The sequence below is a fragment of the Ascaphus truei genome, chromosome 1 (genome assembly GCF_040206685.1).
Source record: "Ascaphus truei isolate aAscTru1 chromosome 1, aAscTru1.hap1, whole genome shotgun sequence".
NCBI lineage: Eukaryota > Metazoa > Chordata > Amphibia > Anura > Ascaphidae > Ascaphus > Ascaphus truei.
In genome coordinates, this window is record NC_134483.1 from 495,994,101 (window position 1) to 496,011,215 (window position 17,115).

Below are 17,115 nucleotides of genomic sequence, written 5' to 3' on the forward strand. Positions count from 1 at the left end.
AGGTTTTAATATGAAGAACAGATGTTCTTTTTAGTATGTTTATGGTTCCATTACACTTGAGCGAAATTACCGTTTATTCCAGTTTTTTGTAACCTCAATTTTTCTCTTTATTTTTTTTTAACTAAGATTGTGTTCTTTATTTGAATCATACATTACCGTGTATAACATGTTTCTGTGCATGCTGCCTCTTCATTACATGCTTTCCACATCTGCTTTGACTTCTACAGCCAGAAAATGTTGTCTTGACTCTTCAGGTAATATCTTCTCATTGGAATGTGAATATGTAAATCTTATTGTCTGATCTCTAGGCATTACATCTAACGGAACAGAACCTATTCATGCATTCAGTAATAAACCCTATTTTACAGTTGGGTAAAAAAAAACAATGTGCTGAGATTTGAATAAAATGTAACATGTCTGATTGTTTCACTTACACAGAAGTTTTTAGGGAAACAAAAATGTCCAATAATGTAGGTTTTGTAATTTGAAGGCTTTGTCAAATTTCATTTAACATTGTCACTACTTTCATTTATCAATCCGTGACTTTCCTATTTTTGTCAAGTTATGGTTACAACTTGCTTTTATTTCCATATAAATGTACATTTATAAGCCCGCAAAACACGCATCAGCACACGGATTGTTCCAAAAAGCAAATGGACAAACAAAACTTTAACTAACAACAATTGTATGTACATTCTCCCATAATACAGAGATGGAAGAAATGGAAAACACACCACATACTATTTAATGACTGGGGTTAAAATAAATGTGTTGGTTTTTCCCAAGCGCAACACTTAAAGCAGGACCGGTTCAATCTGGTTGAGCGACCAATATTTGCATATATTATTATATATAATGCCTACTATTTTATCTTTTAGCAGTTGAAAAAATGATCTGCATTCATCACGATTACATATTTAGACAAATTTACTGTCCCTTGAGCACAGCATTAAAGCCTTTTGGTTATTCCTACTTCTACAGTATATATCGCCCAATACCATGAAACCTGAATCCGTCTCTATGATCAGTTGGGAGGGCACCCTGTTGATGAGAGCGTATCTATGTAACAGGCACTGAATTGTGACTTTTAATGGCATAAGCAAAAATAGCTTTGTTAAAAAATAATTGTCATATAGGTATTGCCATATGTGTGCAAAACGTAATATATCAAAAGTGGCGCTCTATTATAAGCTTTAAACACGTGTTAATCCAATATTAACATATAAACCATAAATTGAATAAATATAAGTGATACAAACAAATCCTTGAATGCTGCTGTGACCCAGTGCAGGACTGCTCTCTCAATCCCAGATGAATATGGCGACGTGGTGATCAAAGGGAAGCGCAAACATGTAGAGATATAAAAAATAAAACTGATAGTGCAGTATTGTGACAAATAAGTAGGTATTCTTCTTTAAGTCTGCTGTTATTTATACTCACAAGTGTGAGGATGATACTGTGTACGTAAAGGTATCTTTGGAAGAAGAATACCTACTTATTTGTCACAATACTGCACCATCAGTTTTATTTTTTATATCTCCACATGTTTGCGCTTCCCTTTGATCACCACGTCGCCATTGCCATATGTGTGTCTTTATTATGTTTTTATGGAAGCAGAATTGGAAGAAAAAAAATAACTGAATATATTTCCAACAATCTTCCATGTTTACAGTATATATGTTTTGGGAAGGCAACTTCATTGAGTAATTGAGTGCCCAATCAGTAAACCAGACTTTATTGTAAGAGGTGTTTTTTTATTAGTACACCATTAGATATTTGCTTACCTTAAAGTGATGCAGAGAATGTTCCATCTAGCATTATAATGCACTGTTTGCATGATTTGCTTTAATGCTTACACGCGTGCACATGTTCACACATGCATACACAGTGCACTTAACGTGAGGGTTAACCGGGACTCATCTGGTGCAGGAGGAGCTAGGTGGCCATCTACTGGCCAGATACAAAATGGCCATGGGGTCAGGGCCTGCAGCCATGTTTGTAGTCCTGTCTGCCATGTTTGTAGTCTTGTCAAAACCTGCACACAAAAAACTACAAATGTCTTAGAAACCGGGGTATCCCCGGATGTGGGAGAACCCCAGAACATCTATGGGGGACTCTTGGTTCAGGTAGGATAAAAATTAAATATTTTATTTAAACCTTTCTGTACACTGCAAACTTTTTTTAGTGGATGTAGGAGGCAATAGTCTTGCATATTGATTCAGTATTAAATGAATTAAGAAAGCTTTTGAATGAGTTATTTGTATGTGTAACTTTATATCGCTCCTACAGCTGTACTTTGTGCTTTACAAGGGAGACAATACAGTAGAGGGAATCACACAGTGGCGAGAAAACGTTTGTGAACCCCTTAGGATTTTCACACATTTTCAGATATTTCAAACCTAAAATGTTATGAGATTTTCATCTATGTCCTAATAATGAATAAAGATAACCTGATCAAACAAATGACACAACAACATGATACTTTTCAACATTTATTTATCCACAAATGCTTCAACATTCAACATTTTTCATGTGCGAAAAAGTATGTGGACCTTTAGATTCAGTACCTGGTGGCACCCCATTGAGCATCAATGACTTCAACTAAGTGTTTCCTGTAACTGCCGGTCAGTTTCTCACACGGTTTTGAGGAATTTTTGGCCATGTTCCTCCTAACAGAACTGCTTCAATTCGGTGACAATTGAGGGCATCCTTGCATGGACAACTCGTTTCATGTTCTTCCACATTTCGATAGGGCTTAGGTCTGAACTTTGATTAGGCCATTCTAAAACACAGATTTTTTTTTCTTCTGCAGCCATGCTTTTGTAGATCTGCTTGTATGTTTACGATTGTTGTGTTGCTGTATGACCCACGTTCGCTTCAGCTCACGGACGGATGGCCGACATTTTTGAGACGAGCAGCAATGTTCTTTATAGAGAGCCATGGTTTCCTCCTGGCTATTCCTCCATGAACACCATTCTTATTCAGTCTTTTTCTGATAGTTGAGTCATGAACACTCACATTAGCCAAGGCAAGAGTGGCCTCCAGACCTTTGGATATTACTCTGGGTATCTTTGTGACTTTCTGGATGATTTGCTTGTTTGTTTTTGCTCCTGGGTAGAGTACAGTAACTGATCTTGAGCGTTCTCCATTTGTAGGCTATCTGTCTGATCGTGGATTTATGGAGCCTCAAATAATTAGAAATGTTTTTTTTTTTATCCTTTTCTAGACAGATTAGAATCAATAACTGCTTTTTTTGAGGTCCTCAGAGATTTATTTTGATCATGGCATGATGTGTTTCCACACACCTGTATGGTGAAGACCAAACTCATAAAAGTTCTGATCTTTATATAGGGTAGGGCGTCACAAACTAACCCCTGAAGATCTAATTATTTAAACACCTGATTCTAATTATGCCCTTTCATTTCACTGATAGAACAAGGGTTTCACTTGCGTTTGCACATACCCCGACTCTTAATTACTCATTGTTTGTCTAATTCCTAGATCATTTTGTTTCAGAAGACATGGAATTGGTTAATATAAACCCTATGGAATTTAAGAACAGACTGGTTTTGATTCAAGAAGGATATAATGGGAAAAGTATGGAATTTCCGTAATTATAATTGGGGTTCACAAACTTTCTCTCGCCACTGTAGTACAATTAGTGCAACAAATAAGATTAGACAATAGGAAAGGAAATCCCAGCAACGAAGCTCTTACAATCTAAGTTTTGCATATACATCCCATTTTGTGTCATTTTACATCTGATTGGACATTGCATGGAGCAAATAAATAACATGTCTTTGTTTGCATTACAGACTATACGCTATGAGATTGGCTTTATTATCGCTGCTGCAGTAGGACTGCTGTTTTTTCTGTTGATGCCCCTGGTGGGCCTATGCTTTTGCATGTGTCGTTGCTGTGACAACTGTGGTGGGGAAATGCATCAGCGACAGAAGAAAAACACTGACTGTCAGAGGGGCTGCTTTGCCACCTTTCTTTTTGTTACTACTTTGCTAATCAGGCGAGTACTGCTGCAATACTCTGCTTTTGGCTCTCGCTCATTTATGTTTGTGTGAGATTATAATTCAGTCAACACGGTTACTTACTTGCCAACCTTTCGTTCGTCCAATGGGAAATGAGAAAAAGTTGCAGACATAACAAAAAGAAAAACAGAATTATTCTAGCAAATGGAATCAACAGGGAAGCAGTAGAACCGGGGTGGCGAGCACCAGACCTCAAGGGGCCCCAACAGGCCAGGTTTTCAGGATATCCCTGCTTCAGCACAGGTGTCTCGGGCACAATAACTGAGCCACTGATAGAGCCACCTGTGCTGAAGCAGAGATATCCCCAATACCTTTGAGGACTGGAGTTGGTCACCCCTCCAATAGAGGAAATTGAATGAATTTACCAAGTAGTATAAAAAAATAAATAAAATAAAAAAAGTCATGGGAGAAACTGATTCAAAATCAAATTTGGGAGAAAGGAGGGAAAGCGAAATATGAATATAATGAATACATGGGAAAAACATAAGAAGTTCATGGAATGAACATATAATATTAGAAACGGGATGAACATAAAATATAATGTATAACATGTAATATATATATATATATATATATCATCATGAATGATATGGGAAATGGCCTGAATATAATGTAGGAAATAGAATGGGCATAGGATATAACATAAGGAAAGTAAAAAACCTACCAGACGTACCATTCAGGAGATGTAACGTAGAGAATGGATTTAACAGAAGATAAAATAAAAGAATGTGACTGAACCAGAGAATATAATGTAGGAAAGGAATGAACAAAATATATTGTGTAGATAATGAGCATAACATTTTGAGGTAGGAAATTGAATTCACGTGAGGTATAAAAGAACAATGATACATATGATAAAACCGGAATAAACATGCAGTACATATACAGGTTAGGAAATGCAACAAACAGAATATCGTGTATTCAATGGATTTCACATTGGATAATAATGTAGAAAATAGAACAAATATAAAAAAAAGGTAGGGAATAAAATATATAGAAGGATAAAATGTAGGAACTGGAGTGAACATAATATGTAATGCAGGAAATGGAATTAACTTATGAATATAACATAGGAAATGGAATGAACTTATGAATATAACATGGGTCATAGAATGAACATGAATATAACATGGGTAATGGAATGAACATATGAATATAACATGGGTAATGGAATGAACATATGAATATAACATGGGTAATGGAATGAACATATGAATATAACATGGGTAATGGAATGAACATATGAATATAACATGGGTAATGGAATGAACATATGAATATAACATGGGTAATGGAATGAACATATGAATATAACATGGGTAATGGAATGAACATATGAATATAACATGGGTAATGGAATTAAATTGGCATAAAGGCCTATATTTACTAATCGCAGCTATTCTGTGCAACGCTTTCTGGCTCGGGAAGGCCCTATAGAGCCCATTGAAGTAATTGGGACATAAGGTGCATTCTGGCGCTGAGCCGTTTCTTATGAAGTAGCCCGCTTAAAAAATATAAACCTACGGTATATCTCATGTTTCATTTCCTACAGTATAATCTAGGAACAGCAACGAACACAGAATATACTGTAGGAAATTAAACATGAGATATACCGTAGGTTTATATTTTTAAAGCGGGCTACTTCATAAGACACGGCCCAGCGCCAGAATGCACCTTATGTCCCATGCTTATGTTTTATGTTAAGTTAATTCGGTTTCCTATACTATATTATTTTATTTCTTGTTTTCCATTTATTATACTACATCTTGTGTTCAGTCTGCTTCTTCTACTCAATCCTAAAGTCTGTGTTTCATACATTATATCCTTTGTTCATAACACTTCCTGCATTTTATCTTATTCCCTTCTAACATCATCTCTTGCAGTATGTACATTTGTTTATTTTATGTCCTACTTTATAATCCATATTTAATATTATTGTCCTACTCCATAACATGTGGAAGTTGAAGGGGAGCGCAACTCAATCAATGACGGTATGTGGAATGAAAGAAGACACAAAATAGTGCAACAATGTCTTAGGAAGATATGTGGGGAAAAGAGAAAGCCAAACATAGTGTGTACCAATAAAAGTATGACACTTTAATATCTAAAACCATAAAGATGTATGCTTACATCAATAAAACCATATATAGGGCACATACGAAAAGCGAACGCTGCTTCCAGGCTCTCACCCCTCCACACGGGTCTCCCGTCACGTCACTTCCGGTTCTTGGCAATACACTTACGGTATCGCGGCGCTTTCGAATTTCACCAATTGAAAGGGACCTCAAGTGTGGACAGGTATAGGTGAGTGGCATCAGCAGGGCGCTTCCGAGTTGGTACACACTATGTTTGGCTTTCTCGTTTCCCCACATATGGTTGGTTGCCTTACATCCTGAGTGACATGCAGTCACAGTGAGCCAGTCTGCCCCTAAGATTACGAAGCACAGAAAGAGGTATCATTACCCACCTATCTCATCACCACTGCCCACCAGAGTTTGGGCTACATGCGTGATTTTTTTCAGAAGAAATGTGAGTCCTGATTTTATAGAAGTCTACAGAATTTGAATTATCTTCCTAAGACATTGTTGCACTATTTTGTGTCTTCTTTCATTCCACATACCACCATTGATTGAGTTGCGCTCCCCTTAAACTTCCACACGTTCCAGCAAGAGGGTTTCCTGTGAACCATCCTTCCAAGGGTTCTGAGCAGCATTTCTTTATTTCACGATTTTGCACTTGTGTTGCACTTTATTTATTATTGTTTATATATTCACAGTCACATTCTAAGTCACCATTCACTTTGGTTTTTGGTTTTTGAATAGAATCATTATAAGTCTCCGTTAGAGCGCTGTTTTTAGTTTTTTTTCACTACTCCATTACATGTCTTGGAGCTCATTGGAGCGTGAGGTGTCTTTTTTATAATATATATATATATATATATATATATATATATACTGTATTACATATTCAATTCAATGTCTACATTTTATATTATATTTTCTGCATTATACTTGACATTCATTCCATTTTCTGCATCTATAACGTGTTCATTCTGTTGCCTACAGTATACTAAGCGGCTGATTTAGAGTTGGTTAACAGGAGTTGTAGCACAAACTCATTGCACGGGTGCAAATGGCAAGTTTGCGGTTTGTAAAAATATAGTTTACGTAGGGATCATTGACAAAAAGACTCAACAGGCGGAGCAGGCGGTTGTGTGTTTCTTATTTAAATGAGCTCAACATGAACGTACACAGATTACATTGCACCTGTCTTGTGTTAGAGTCCAATTAAGAGTTAGATTAACTGCAGTTTTTAAGTAAACCCCCTTCTTTAGTATGTGCCTACAGGGACCATGTGCTTTCAGACTACACTATAAGAAACCCAGTATTTGCCACATATATTTTCTGGAGCCATAGCAGACATTTCTGCCATATTGGATATGTTTTAGAAAATAGACCAAGACCCTGGAGAAAAAGGGAAATGATTTATAATTTTATTTCAAAGCTATATTATTATATAAAAAAAAAAAAACTTCTGAGGACATTATTCGCTTGTCTTCGACAGGTCCAAAAACCTGCCTTTCCCCATAGTCATTCGGCATGCAATGCTGGGTAATGACATGAATGAGTCCACACAAGGGTAGGTCCTCAGAGGTCCATTAAATCTGGGCTACTAATGTGATGTTACCTAACTTTTTGTAATGAAGGGATTACGGCCTATACTCGGTACAATGAATTGGGTACCACTTTAGAGCTGCCCATTTTCCTTGCAGACTATTCCCAGAAATAACGTCATGTGCATAGTCTGGATGTGCGTAACGGCAGGTTTTGGTGTGACCTAATTATCGTAACGCTATTTCCACGCGCTAACGTGAGCGGAGATTTGTGGATCTGCGATGCTTGCTTAACGGCTCATTAGCAGATGATTTGCATACGCATAAGCCAGACGTCCGTTAAAAGTTGGCGATCCTATATTTCCCTGGTTAACGCGAGGACACCATAACGATAATCACCTTTGTGGATATGCGGTACGACTATCGATCCGTTAAATTAGGGCAATATCAAGATAAAGCATTTAACGGAGCCCTGCGGATCTTCCCCACAGTGTCCAATTTGAACCCATTTTAACATGGACCCTATAAACTTATGTCTGCCACATTACACCGCTTTTCAGCACGGCCTGGGTTTAAGAAATGCATGGTGAGTACACCTACTCGGACAGCTGGTTTTACTTTTCGGGTCTCATCAGTGGGAGGGTGGTTCCTGGCCTTGTATCGTAAAGCTGGTAGTGGCTACAGCCAGGTACACAAAATAAGTTCTGATGAGTAAGGAAGTGACAGAAGAACTACACCGTACAGCAAAGATTAAGAAACAAACACTTCTGAGGACATTCACCTTTCGGACCCTATGGGGAAAGGCAGGTTTCTCAACCCACCCGAGATATTGTCACGGTTGTGCTCGCCACAAACCAGGGTCGGACCGCGAGGCTGAGGTGGGGTTGTAAAAGCACCGACCTTAGACCGCGCAGGCTGATCCGGATTGCGCAGTTCGTAGTCATACGTAGCAGGATCAGGATAGGAGAAGTCAGCATCGTCGTTGTACAAGCCAGGGTCAGGACAGGAGACGTCAGGATAAACATTGTCCAAGCAGGAGTTCGGCAACAGGTAGTCAGGAAAGCCCCGCTTCAGCTTAGGAGCGCGGGGGTGGCCTCTGCGCGTGCGGCGACCATGGCCCATGGTACTGGTCTCAGGAGGTGGAAGACAGACCAGATTTACACACCGCCTAGCTGCACGGGTAAACCAGTGCTACAGCGCAAGAGTCCTGAGCGGGCTAGGGAATCCTCCGTTTCAGCGCAGGAACCAGGACATGGCTTCTCTAGATTAGGGAAAGAGTAGGCCCCAGGAACCAGGAAGCTGAAGAAACACAGGGAAACCTCCGCTTCAGTGCAGGAAACCAAGAAGCTGATGAACGCAGGGCAAAACCTCCGCTTCAGTGCAGGAAACCAGGAAGCTGATGAACGCAGGGCGAAACCTCCGCTTCAGCACAGGAGAACAGGAAGCTGAAGGACGCAGGGGAAACCTCCGTATCAGCATAGGGAAGGAAGCTGAAGGACGCAGGGGAGACCTCCGTATCAGCATAGGAGAACAAGCGAGGGCTTGTGGCAGAACAGTAAGTGACATCCGGTAAGGACTATGCTCGGCAGGGAGCATTGTGGGAACATAGTACTTAAAGGCCAGCGGACCAATCCCCGGCGGGGGGTGTGAAGGTCCTGCTCCAATAAGAATACAAGGCTGGATTGCAGTGATAGATTGCACAGCTGCAGTAGATACCAGAGGGAGTGTGTGGCAGTATAGCTTTGGTGAGTGAATCCAGGCTGCAGTAATATCAGGTGAAGAGTTCCAGGACTGCACCGGTCTGCAAGGTAAGGCAACCAGTAAACCGCAGAGCGGATTCCTTACAGATATGAGGACATTCACATGAGTGTTATTTTCATTTTTGCTGTAAAATGTAGGATTTTCTGTCAATTTCTTTTTACTCACCATAACTTTGTGTACCTTTTATTATTTATTCTAATTTTCCTCACTGGTAAATGTCGGATTTCTTTTCCTCTCTGCCTGCTGGCAGCTTCTTTCCTCGTTCATTGGGTGCGGAGAATCCTTCGGTTAGGATGAGCTGTTGCAGACAAGTCCCTCACATGGAATGTTTTTAAGGACCTGTGCGAAATAAATTAAATTAAGCACAATCATTGCACAGACATAATTATTACACACAGACTTATGGCAAAAGATGTAAAAATGACAAATAGCCAACTATGCCAATCTCGGGAGCTGGTATTAAAATATGATAAGGAGGTCTAACATCTCTAGCACCTAAATCTAAATTAGGTTATAATTCCACATGTTGTGATGGCTCATCGCTAAACTTTTAATGTTTTTGTGATGTCCAAACTCTAAATTGGTTCCTAAATACGTAGATTTTTTTGGTTGACTACATTCTATCCTAAGTTCATTCAATTTTCTACGTTAAATTCTTGTATTGTCTTATATTTTCTGCATTATAATCTTATGTTCATTTTATTGTATACCCATTCTGTTTCCTGCATTTTATCTTATTTCATTTTCTGCATTTAAATTTCTATGTTCATTCCATGTTCCATCTTAATTTCATTTTCCACATTATAGCCTACGTGCAATCAACTCCATGTATACGATTCATATTTTTTATTCAATTTCTTATATTGTTTTTATGTTGATGACATGTTCTATATTCTATCTTATTATTCCATTTACTGTGGTACATTATTATCTCCATTCCATTTTATCCTATGGTCATTCCATTCCCTGCATTATATCGTAGGTTCAGTCCATTTCCTGCACTACTGTGTATCGCAGAGTCATTTCATTTCCTGCATTACAGGGTTGGGTCATTCCATTGTCTACTTTATATGGTTCTTCCATTTTCTACATTATATCTAATGCTCTTTGCCTATATTATATATTCCCTTAATTCCAATTACTACATGAAATCTCATGTTCTTTTTATTCGGATGTTCATTCCATTTCATATATTATAGAAAATATTCATTCTAATTTCTTAGCGTATGTTCACTGTATTTGCAGCCGTATACTGTATTGCATAGTATGCATGGCGACTGGTTTCAGTAATCGTGTGCATACTGTATAGACCGTACATAGGGGCTGTTCTTAAATATATTATTTTGTTTCCCCTATAGTGTTGGTGTTCTTTGCGCATATGCGGCAAATCAGAACCTTACAAACCAGATTCGAGGATCAAAGAAATTGGTGCACAGTAACTTCAAAGACTTAAAAACGTTGCTAAGTGCTACTCCAATGGTAATTGTTTCTTTTCCTTATTTATACAGTAGATTTAAAAAAAAAAAATTTAATTTGGGGGAAAATTGACTCGATCTGCCAGTCACTGCCAAGACCAGGAAAGTCATGCTGAGAAATGTATTGAGGCACCATGGTTCCTGGCAGGACAGGGCCATGATTTCTAGCAGGGAGGGCCAAATATATCTATATCGCCGTAGCTTGGGCCCTACCTTAGGCTGAGTCCCCGCCAGGGCTGAGTCGGCGACGCTTGCTGTGTGTGTATATATATGTGTATATATATATATATATATATATGTATATGTATGTATGTATATCATTTCCCGCTTGTGTACGGGCACACACGCTAACCCGCGTTCGGCGCTTAACAAAACAAAAAACCTATACTTCCCGGCACGCTCAGCTGCTCCCCCCCCCCCCTTCCATGCCCCCCCGCGCGCTCCCAATCTTTGGGCTTGAGGAGACACTGGAGCTATACTTTATTGCTCGGAGCAGGGTCCAATGACAGAAGAGAGAGGCAGGATTGGTGGAGAGCTGTAAACTGGGGGGGGGGAGTGAACGGGACCAGAGCGCTGTGGGCGGAGGGTGGGAGGGTGATCGGGACCGGAACGCTGTGGACGGGGGGAGTGCAGGAGATGAACGGGACCGGAGCACTGTGAACGGCGGGGTTGGCGGGGGTGAACGGGACCGGAGCGCTGTGAACGGGACCGGAGAGCTGTAACCAGGGGGTTGCGGGGGTGAACAGGGACCGGAGCGCTGTGAACGGGGAGGAGGACGAGAGAGCGCGGGGGGGGGGGTGGGACTCAAGGGGGTCCGAAAGAGCGAAAGGGGGAGAGAGCACAGAGGGTGGCGAGAGCACGGGGGCAGGAGAGCACGCGGGGGGGGCGGGAGAGGAGAGAGCTCAATGGGGGGGAGAGAGATGAAAGGGGGGGTCGGGAGAGAGGAGAGGGAAGGGGGTAGAGAGAGAGAATACAGAAACACAGCCCCTATCCAGCCAATGACACGCCCCCTCCCGTAATAGCCACGCCCCCTGCTCCTGCTCTAAAAATGTTGCAGGACAGCGATCGCTCATGCTTGGAGAGCTGGTGACGTCACTGCTCTCCAAGCATGAGCGAGCTCAGCGGCAGCAGGGACTCAGCCTTAGTTACAAATGGTCCTAATCTTCTTTGCACCACTGATGGCAGAAAGGGAACACACTAATACACACAGCGCAAAATGAAGAAGCTGAAGTAAAAAAAAATCTACATTTCATCTTACCACGTTTACAAAATAAAAAAGCAAACTATATGTGTTATATGTTGTGACCAGTATCCATCACTCAGATGTAGCTATTAAGGGTGTAATTCTAAATACGCTGAAGTAGCTTTTCAGGCCATTATTGGCCCAAATCTCCCATGGACTTCCACGTCACTTTGGCATGTACAGTATTCATTTCATTTAAGAAGGATGTTATTGTAACAGACAATACTAGTACTATCTGAGTGTGTCCAGTAGATGTCACTAACAGATTTAGTTAAACTAAATCACCCCTGAGTGTGCATGAATGTGCCAATGCTTTTACAGCAACACCTCTTTTTTATTTAATTTGTTATTGGAAGTGCTAAAGCTTTATTGTGGCCAGCAATGCGGGGTGTAGCAATCTTTCTAACACTGAACCAGACATTGTAACAGCATAGTCTCTATTTTATTATGTTTCATGCATAAAGTGACATACCGTACAAAATATCCTTCAGTATAAACAAATATTGTCCTTTTTTGTTCCCTTTAAACCTGTTCAGTAATGTTTATTTTTTACCTCAATAAGTGAATGGGGTATGTATATAAATCCTCAATTTTTGATGCTTTAAAGTATTATTTTGTACTGGTTACACTGGCTGTATAGGATTCAACTGTGTGTTGCACTCATTCCCACATTTTCCACAAGATTTGTTTTGTGGGACTACAGTATCTAGTTTCACGTGTCACATTTAGTTACACGTGTATACATTTGTACAGTTGCGCTATACACCCCCTTGAACAACATTTGTTTTTGCATTTGTTCACTAGTATATGTTGTAGGTTTTGTGGCACATATATAATATATCTATATCTATATCCGTGAGTAAAGACACTGACTCTGTAAAACAATAACATAGGTTTCCCTGCTTCAAATCCTGGTGTCGGCTCCTTCTGCCAGTCACTTTATTTCCCTGTCTCAGGCACCAAAAACAGATTGTAAGCTCATCTGGGCAGGGACTGTGACTGTAATAATCATGTGTGCTGCGTCCCGCGCACTGTACGGTCATTGTGAAGCACTTTGAGTCCAATTTTTGAGAAAAGCGCTATATGAAATGTTAATGATAATAATATGTATATTCTGTCAGCATTTTTACACTGTTATATAAAGTAGTGTTGATATATTAGTGATACGACATTTTTAAGTATTTAACTTGCCAAATGTATAAGGTAACAATGTTTTGGGGTTATCATTTTGTTTAATAATCTCATGGTTTACAATTTTTTTGTATTTGTTTTGTTATTGTTCTCATTTAGCAAATTGACTATGTATTGAACAAGTTCAACATTACGAAGGACAAAGCACTGTCAGAGCTTAACAGTAAGTACACAATGCAGTCTTTGTTTGTTTATTTAACAAACAGATTGGTCAAACCGGAATGATGTTTTTTATCAAGTGAATTTTGTATGTTTTGAAAAATTGCAACCAATAAAAATCCACTTAGTGCTAGCTTTTTATTTATTTATTAACATTTTCTGTAAAGGGAGAAAGGGTTGTCTCCTGGGATTTTGGTTGGGTGATTTTGTATTCACTTCCTCGAGAAAAGTATATATTTATTAATACTCTTAAACAAAAATGTAATGATCTTAAAGAGTAGGAGGTTTAAAGAAAGTGTGAATACTGCTTTATGGTGAGATGTAACCAAAGAATATGGGTCCAGGAGTAATGTGTGTGCTCGTGAAGAAGAAGCCTATCAGGTTTTGATCAATCTGTACACATAATTTCATATAATAAGGTTAGGAGAGGAGCTTTGCTTTCGCAGCGGCAGACACAGTAAGTCAGTGAAGACTTACAGATTGGACCACTAGGGTGTGCTCTTCCCTGGCCGTGCTCCTGTGCCTTCCTGCTCCTTCTGTCCTCTTCTTCCGCCTGATGTCTTCCTTCTATGCCACCCTGCTCTGCTACTGAAATCCTCCTCCTCTCCCGCCCTCCTACTCCGCCTCCACTGCTGATGCCGTCCCCCGAAAATGTGTCGCCCGAGGCGACTGCCCAAGTCACATAGTGGCAGCACCAGCCCTCCGGTGGGTAAATATTATCAGGCCCAAGGCAGGAAGAATTTTCCCAAACTGTAACCACTAATATCCGCTTTGTACAGTATCAACACAGTGGGAAATTGGGTCCATTTTGACAATCTCTTCTGCACTGCTGCTTTTCTTTTTTTCTTTGTTTAATTTTGTTCTATTTAACTGCTTAATATATGATTCCTTTTTGTTTTTCTCTTCTTTTTGGGGGGTGAAATCTTTCTCTTTTTTTTAATTGTCCTGATTCTGAATGTGATTTATTTGGCATATGTTTGTTCTTTCCATATTCAGTGTGGTAATTTTTGCAGTTGGTGCATGATTAAGTAATTCCCTGCCCTTGGTATTAAAACTAATAGACCACCGCTTTTAATGCATAGTATGTGCTCTATGAATACTTACTGACACTCGCCTTGCTCAAAGCCACTGGGAAAAAAGCCATTTCCATGGTTCCGAGTGGGTGACGGCCAATTAAGCTGTAGCACGCTTCTACTCCCAGTCTTATGAATGGGAGTAAAGGTGTTTTAAAGCTTAGCACCATTTTGTAGATCTGGGCCTGTTTGTAAACAGGCTGCTTTCCCTGCACACGGGGATTGCGGTGGTTGGTTTCCCCAGCGATCCCGGGCCACAGGGAAACTATGTTGAGCTACATCTGTAGATGTGTTCTTGTCTGAAAAGATTGTTACTCCTGATGAGATGGTCTTCTGTCGCATGTATTGTCTCTGTCGCAGCTGTCTCTATTTGGAGACACACAACTGTTCAGGATCAATACAGTAATCCTTGACATTCATTTAGGATGAAATGTTGCTGCTTTTTATTACTGCTTTCATTTGAAAAGAAGATAACGTTTAGCTGCTGATTTGCAAAAATAACAGAAACGATGTCTTAACCATTTCCATGCCAGGGGAGTCTGCAATGCAGCAATGTCATGGAGGAACAGGTGCAAAATTAATTATCTCAAGTTTGCCCTTTGTTTAGTTTGAGCTCTGTGGAGTGTGTGAAGTGTGTGGAAACAATTCGAACATAGGCGTGATTTCAATCTGGATTTACCTTTCATCGCCCAGGGGTGGGCAACTCCCAGCTTTTAAGGACAACAACAGGTCAAGTTTTCAGGATATCCTTACTTCAGCACAGGTGGCTCAGACTGAAGACTGGAGTTGCCCACCCGTGTTCTAGCCTATAATCGGTTGTAACCCAACTCGCTTATGTTTTCAGATATTGGACCCTTGCTCGGTGAGAGAGTACATGACCAGCTAGGAAAAGAGGTGCGCCCTGCTTTTGACGCAGTTCTTAACATGGCAGGAGGTATGTGACATCTTAAGTCTCCACTTCCACATGCAATAGCTAAAACCATGAGTGCCTTTTTATCACAGCAGTATGGCGTCTAGACTTCTGCATTTGTTGTAATTAGGTGGGTCACAAGCTCTGCCGTTGGTTGAATCCATGATTGTACCACTGTGTGTGGCTGGTTATGCCTCTCTAGTGAAGATTTGTGCTTCCTGTGTGCACCACGTGCACTGGCAAACTCTAACCCTAAAGCCATGAAAATGGTATGTTTTTACAAGATCAAACCACTACCCGCCAAAAATGAAGTGGCAGTAGAAACTACCTTGTGATCATCTGTTTCGTGTGTTTTTTTCTTTCTTTTCTTTATAAAGTTTTGTTCTGTGTTTTTAATATATTTATTTATTATTTATTTATAAAATATTTTACCAGGAAGTAATAAATACATTGAGAGTTACCTCTCGTTTTCAAGTATGTCCTGGGCACAGAGTAAAACAAATAATACATGGTTACAAGTACAGTTACATAAATGAACAGGGTATACATTATATACAAGGCATTGCGTGCACAGTTAAAGAAAATATATATTATGAGCGTATGAAACAGTTACAGACCAGGTTAAAATGTGAGACAGCCTTAGATTTGAAAGAACTTAAACTGGTGGTGGATGTGAGAGTCTCTGGTAGATTGTTCCAGTTTTGGGGTGCATGGAATATAGCATCACTGGGTTCCATACAGGATATGTATACATATTATGTGGACATGTCAAGAGCCATTTTAAATTCCCAGTGTGGTAAAGCTTTTTGAAAATGATATCCGGAGCGCACCTACAGAATGTTAAACGAAATAAAGATGGATACGGCTAAGCAAATGCCACCAAAGATGCTCAGCGTGCTCACTTTACAGTTTAAAAGCGCAATGCAGATTATTCCCATGGCTGGGGAGTTACAATGAATATTGAGGTTCCCAAGTTTATTTAATCTAGTTGCATCCTCCTACCTACCCTCCTTTCTTATTGTGGCATGATGCCCCTTAATGTTAAATAATGTATGATATGTTTTTTTTCCTGGAATAGAAAAAGGAAAACCATTTCCAGAATTAAAAAAAATAAGCAAGATTGCTGGCTATACCTGTTATTTTCTTTGACATGGTTAGAACCCATGTCCGTTGTGTAAGCTCACGTCTTGTAATGAAAAACACAACATTCAGATTCCATTAGTGCTGTTAAAGCTTCCGGTACTCGTGCTGCGACATGACTGCAAATGTATGTATTTGTCATGCATACCGTACTGATCTCATAAAAATCCCAGATATACACACACAGGTGAAATACTCTGGCTTCCCAGGTCGAATTTGTGTGAAGGGAGATGGGGGGTTAGTTTGACGGCTGCAGTTATCGGCGGGCCAGAAGCCCCAACTACCGTGGTCAGTCAGGGCACATCATCCGCTGGGCCTGGGACAGCTACCCTAGCTCTCCCCTCTGTTGGTAACACTGGCGGTCCAGAATATTCTCTAATGGCAAAATTGGCTAAAGTTACCCATTTTGCAGGACATCTGGATTTATACATATTTTGTATCTTTCATTTCAATATTCTATTCTTATGAACTATGTGAAATATGTGTAGCACCTGTTCCTCCCTGCCA

General features: G+C 40.0%; 1 protein-coding gene across 16 annotated transcripts in view; it reads left to right on the top strand.

Moving 5' to 3' along the window:
• Positions 1-17,115, top strand: part of PROM1 (prominin 1) — a 158,494-nt gene that overhangs the window by 60,152 nt on the left and 81,227 nt on the right. For 11 of the 16 annotated variants that reach the window (XR_012787800.1, XR_012787784.1, XR_012787789.1 and 8 more), the window contains 5 exons: positions 228-254; positions 3,816-4,021; positions 10,776-10,896; positions 13,426-13,489; positions 15,403-15,492. Coding sequence is in view for 5 of the 16 variants with exons in the window: in XM_075569043.1 (XP_075425158.1) it covers positions 228-254; positions 3,816-4,021; positions 10,776-10,896; positions 13,426-13,489; positions 15,403-15,492 (508 nt within the window). In the remaining 11 variants the exon portion in view is untranslated. The remainder of the gene's footprint in view (positions 1-227; positions 255-3,815; positions 4,022-10,775; positions 10,897-13,425; positions 13,490-15,402; positions 15,493-17,115) is intronic. The other 5 variants (XR_012787790.1, XR_012787796.1, XR_012787798.1 and 2 more) reach the window with 1 other exon arrangement.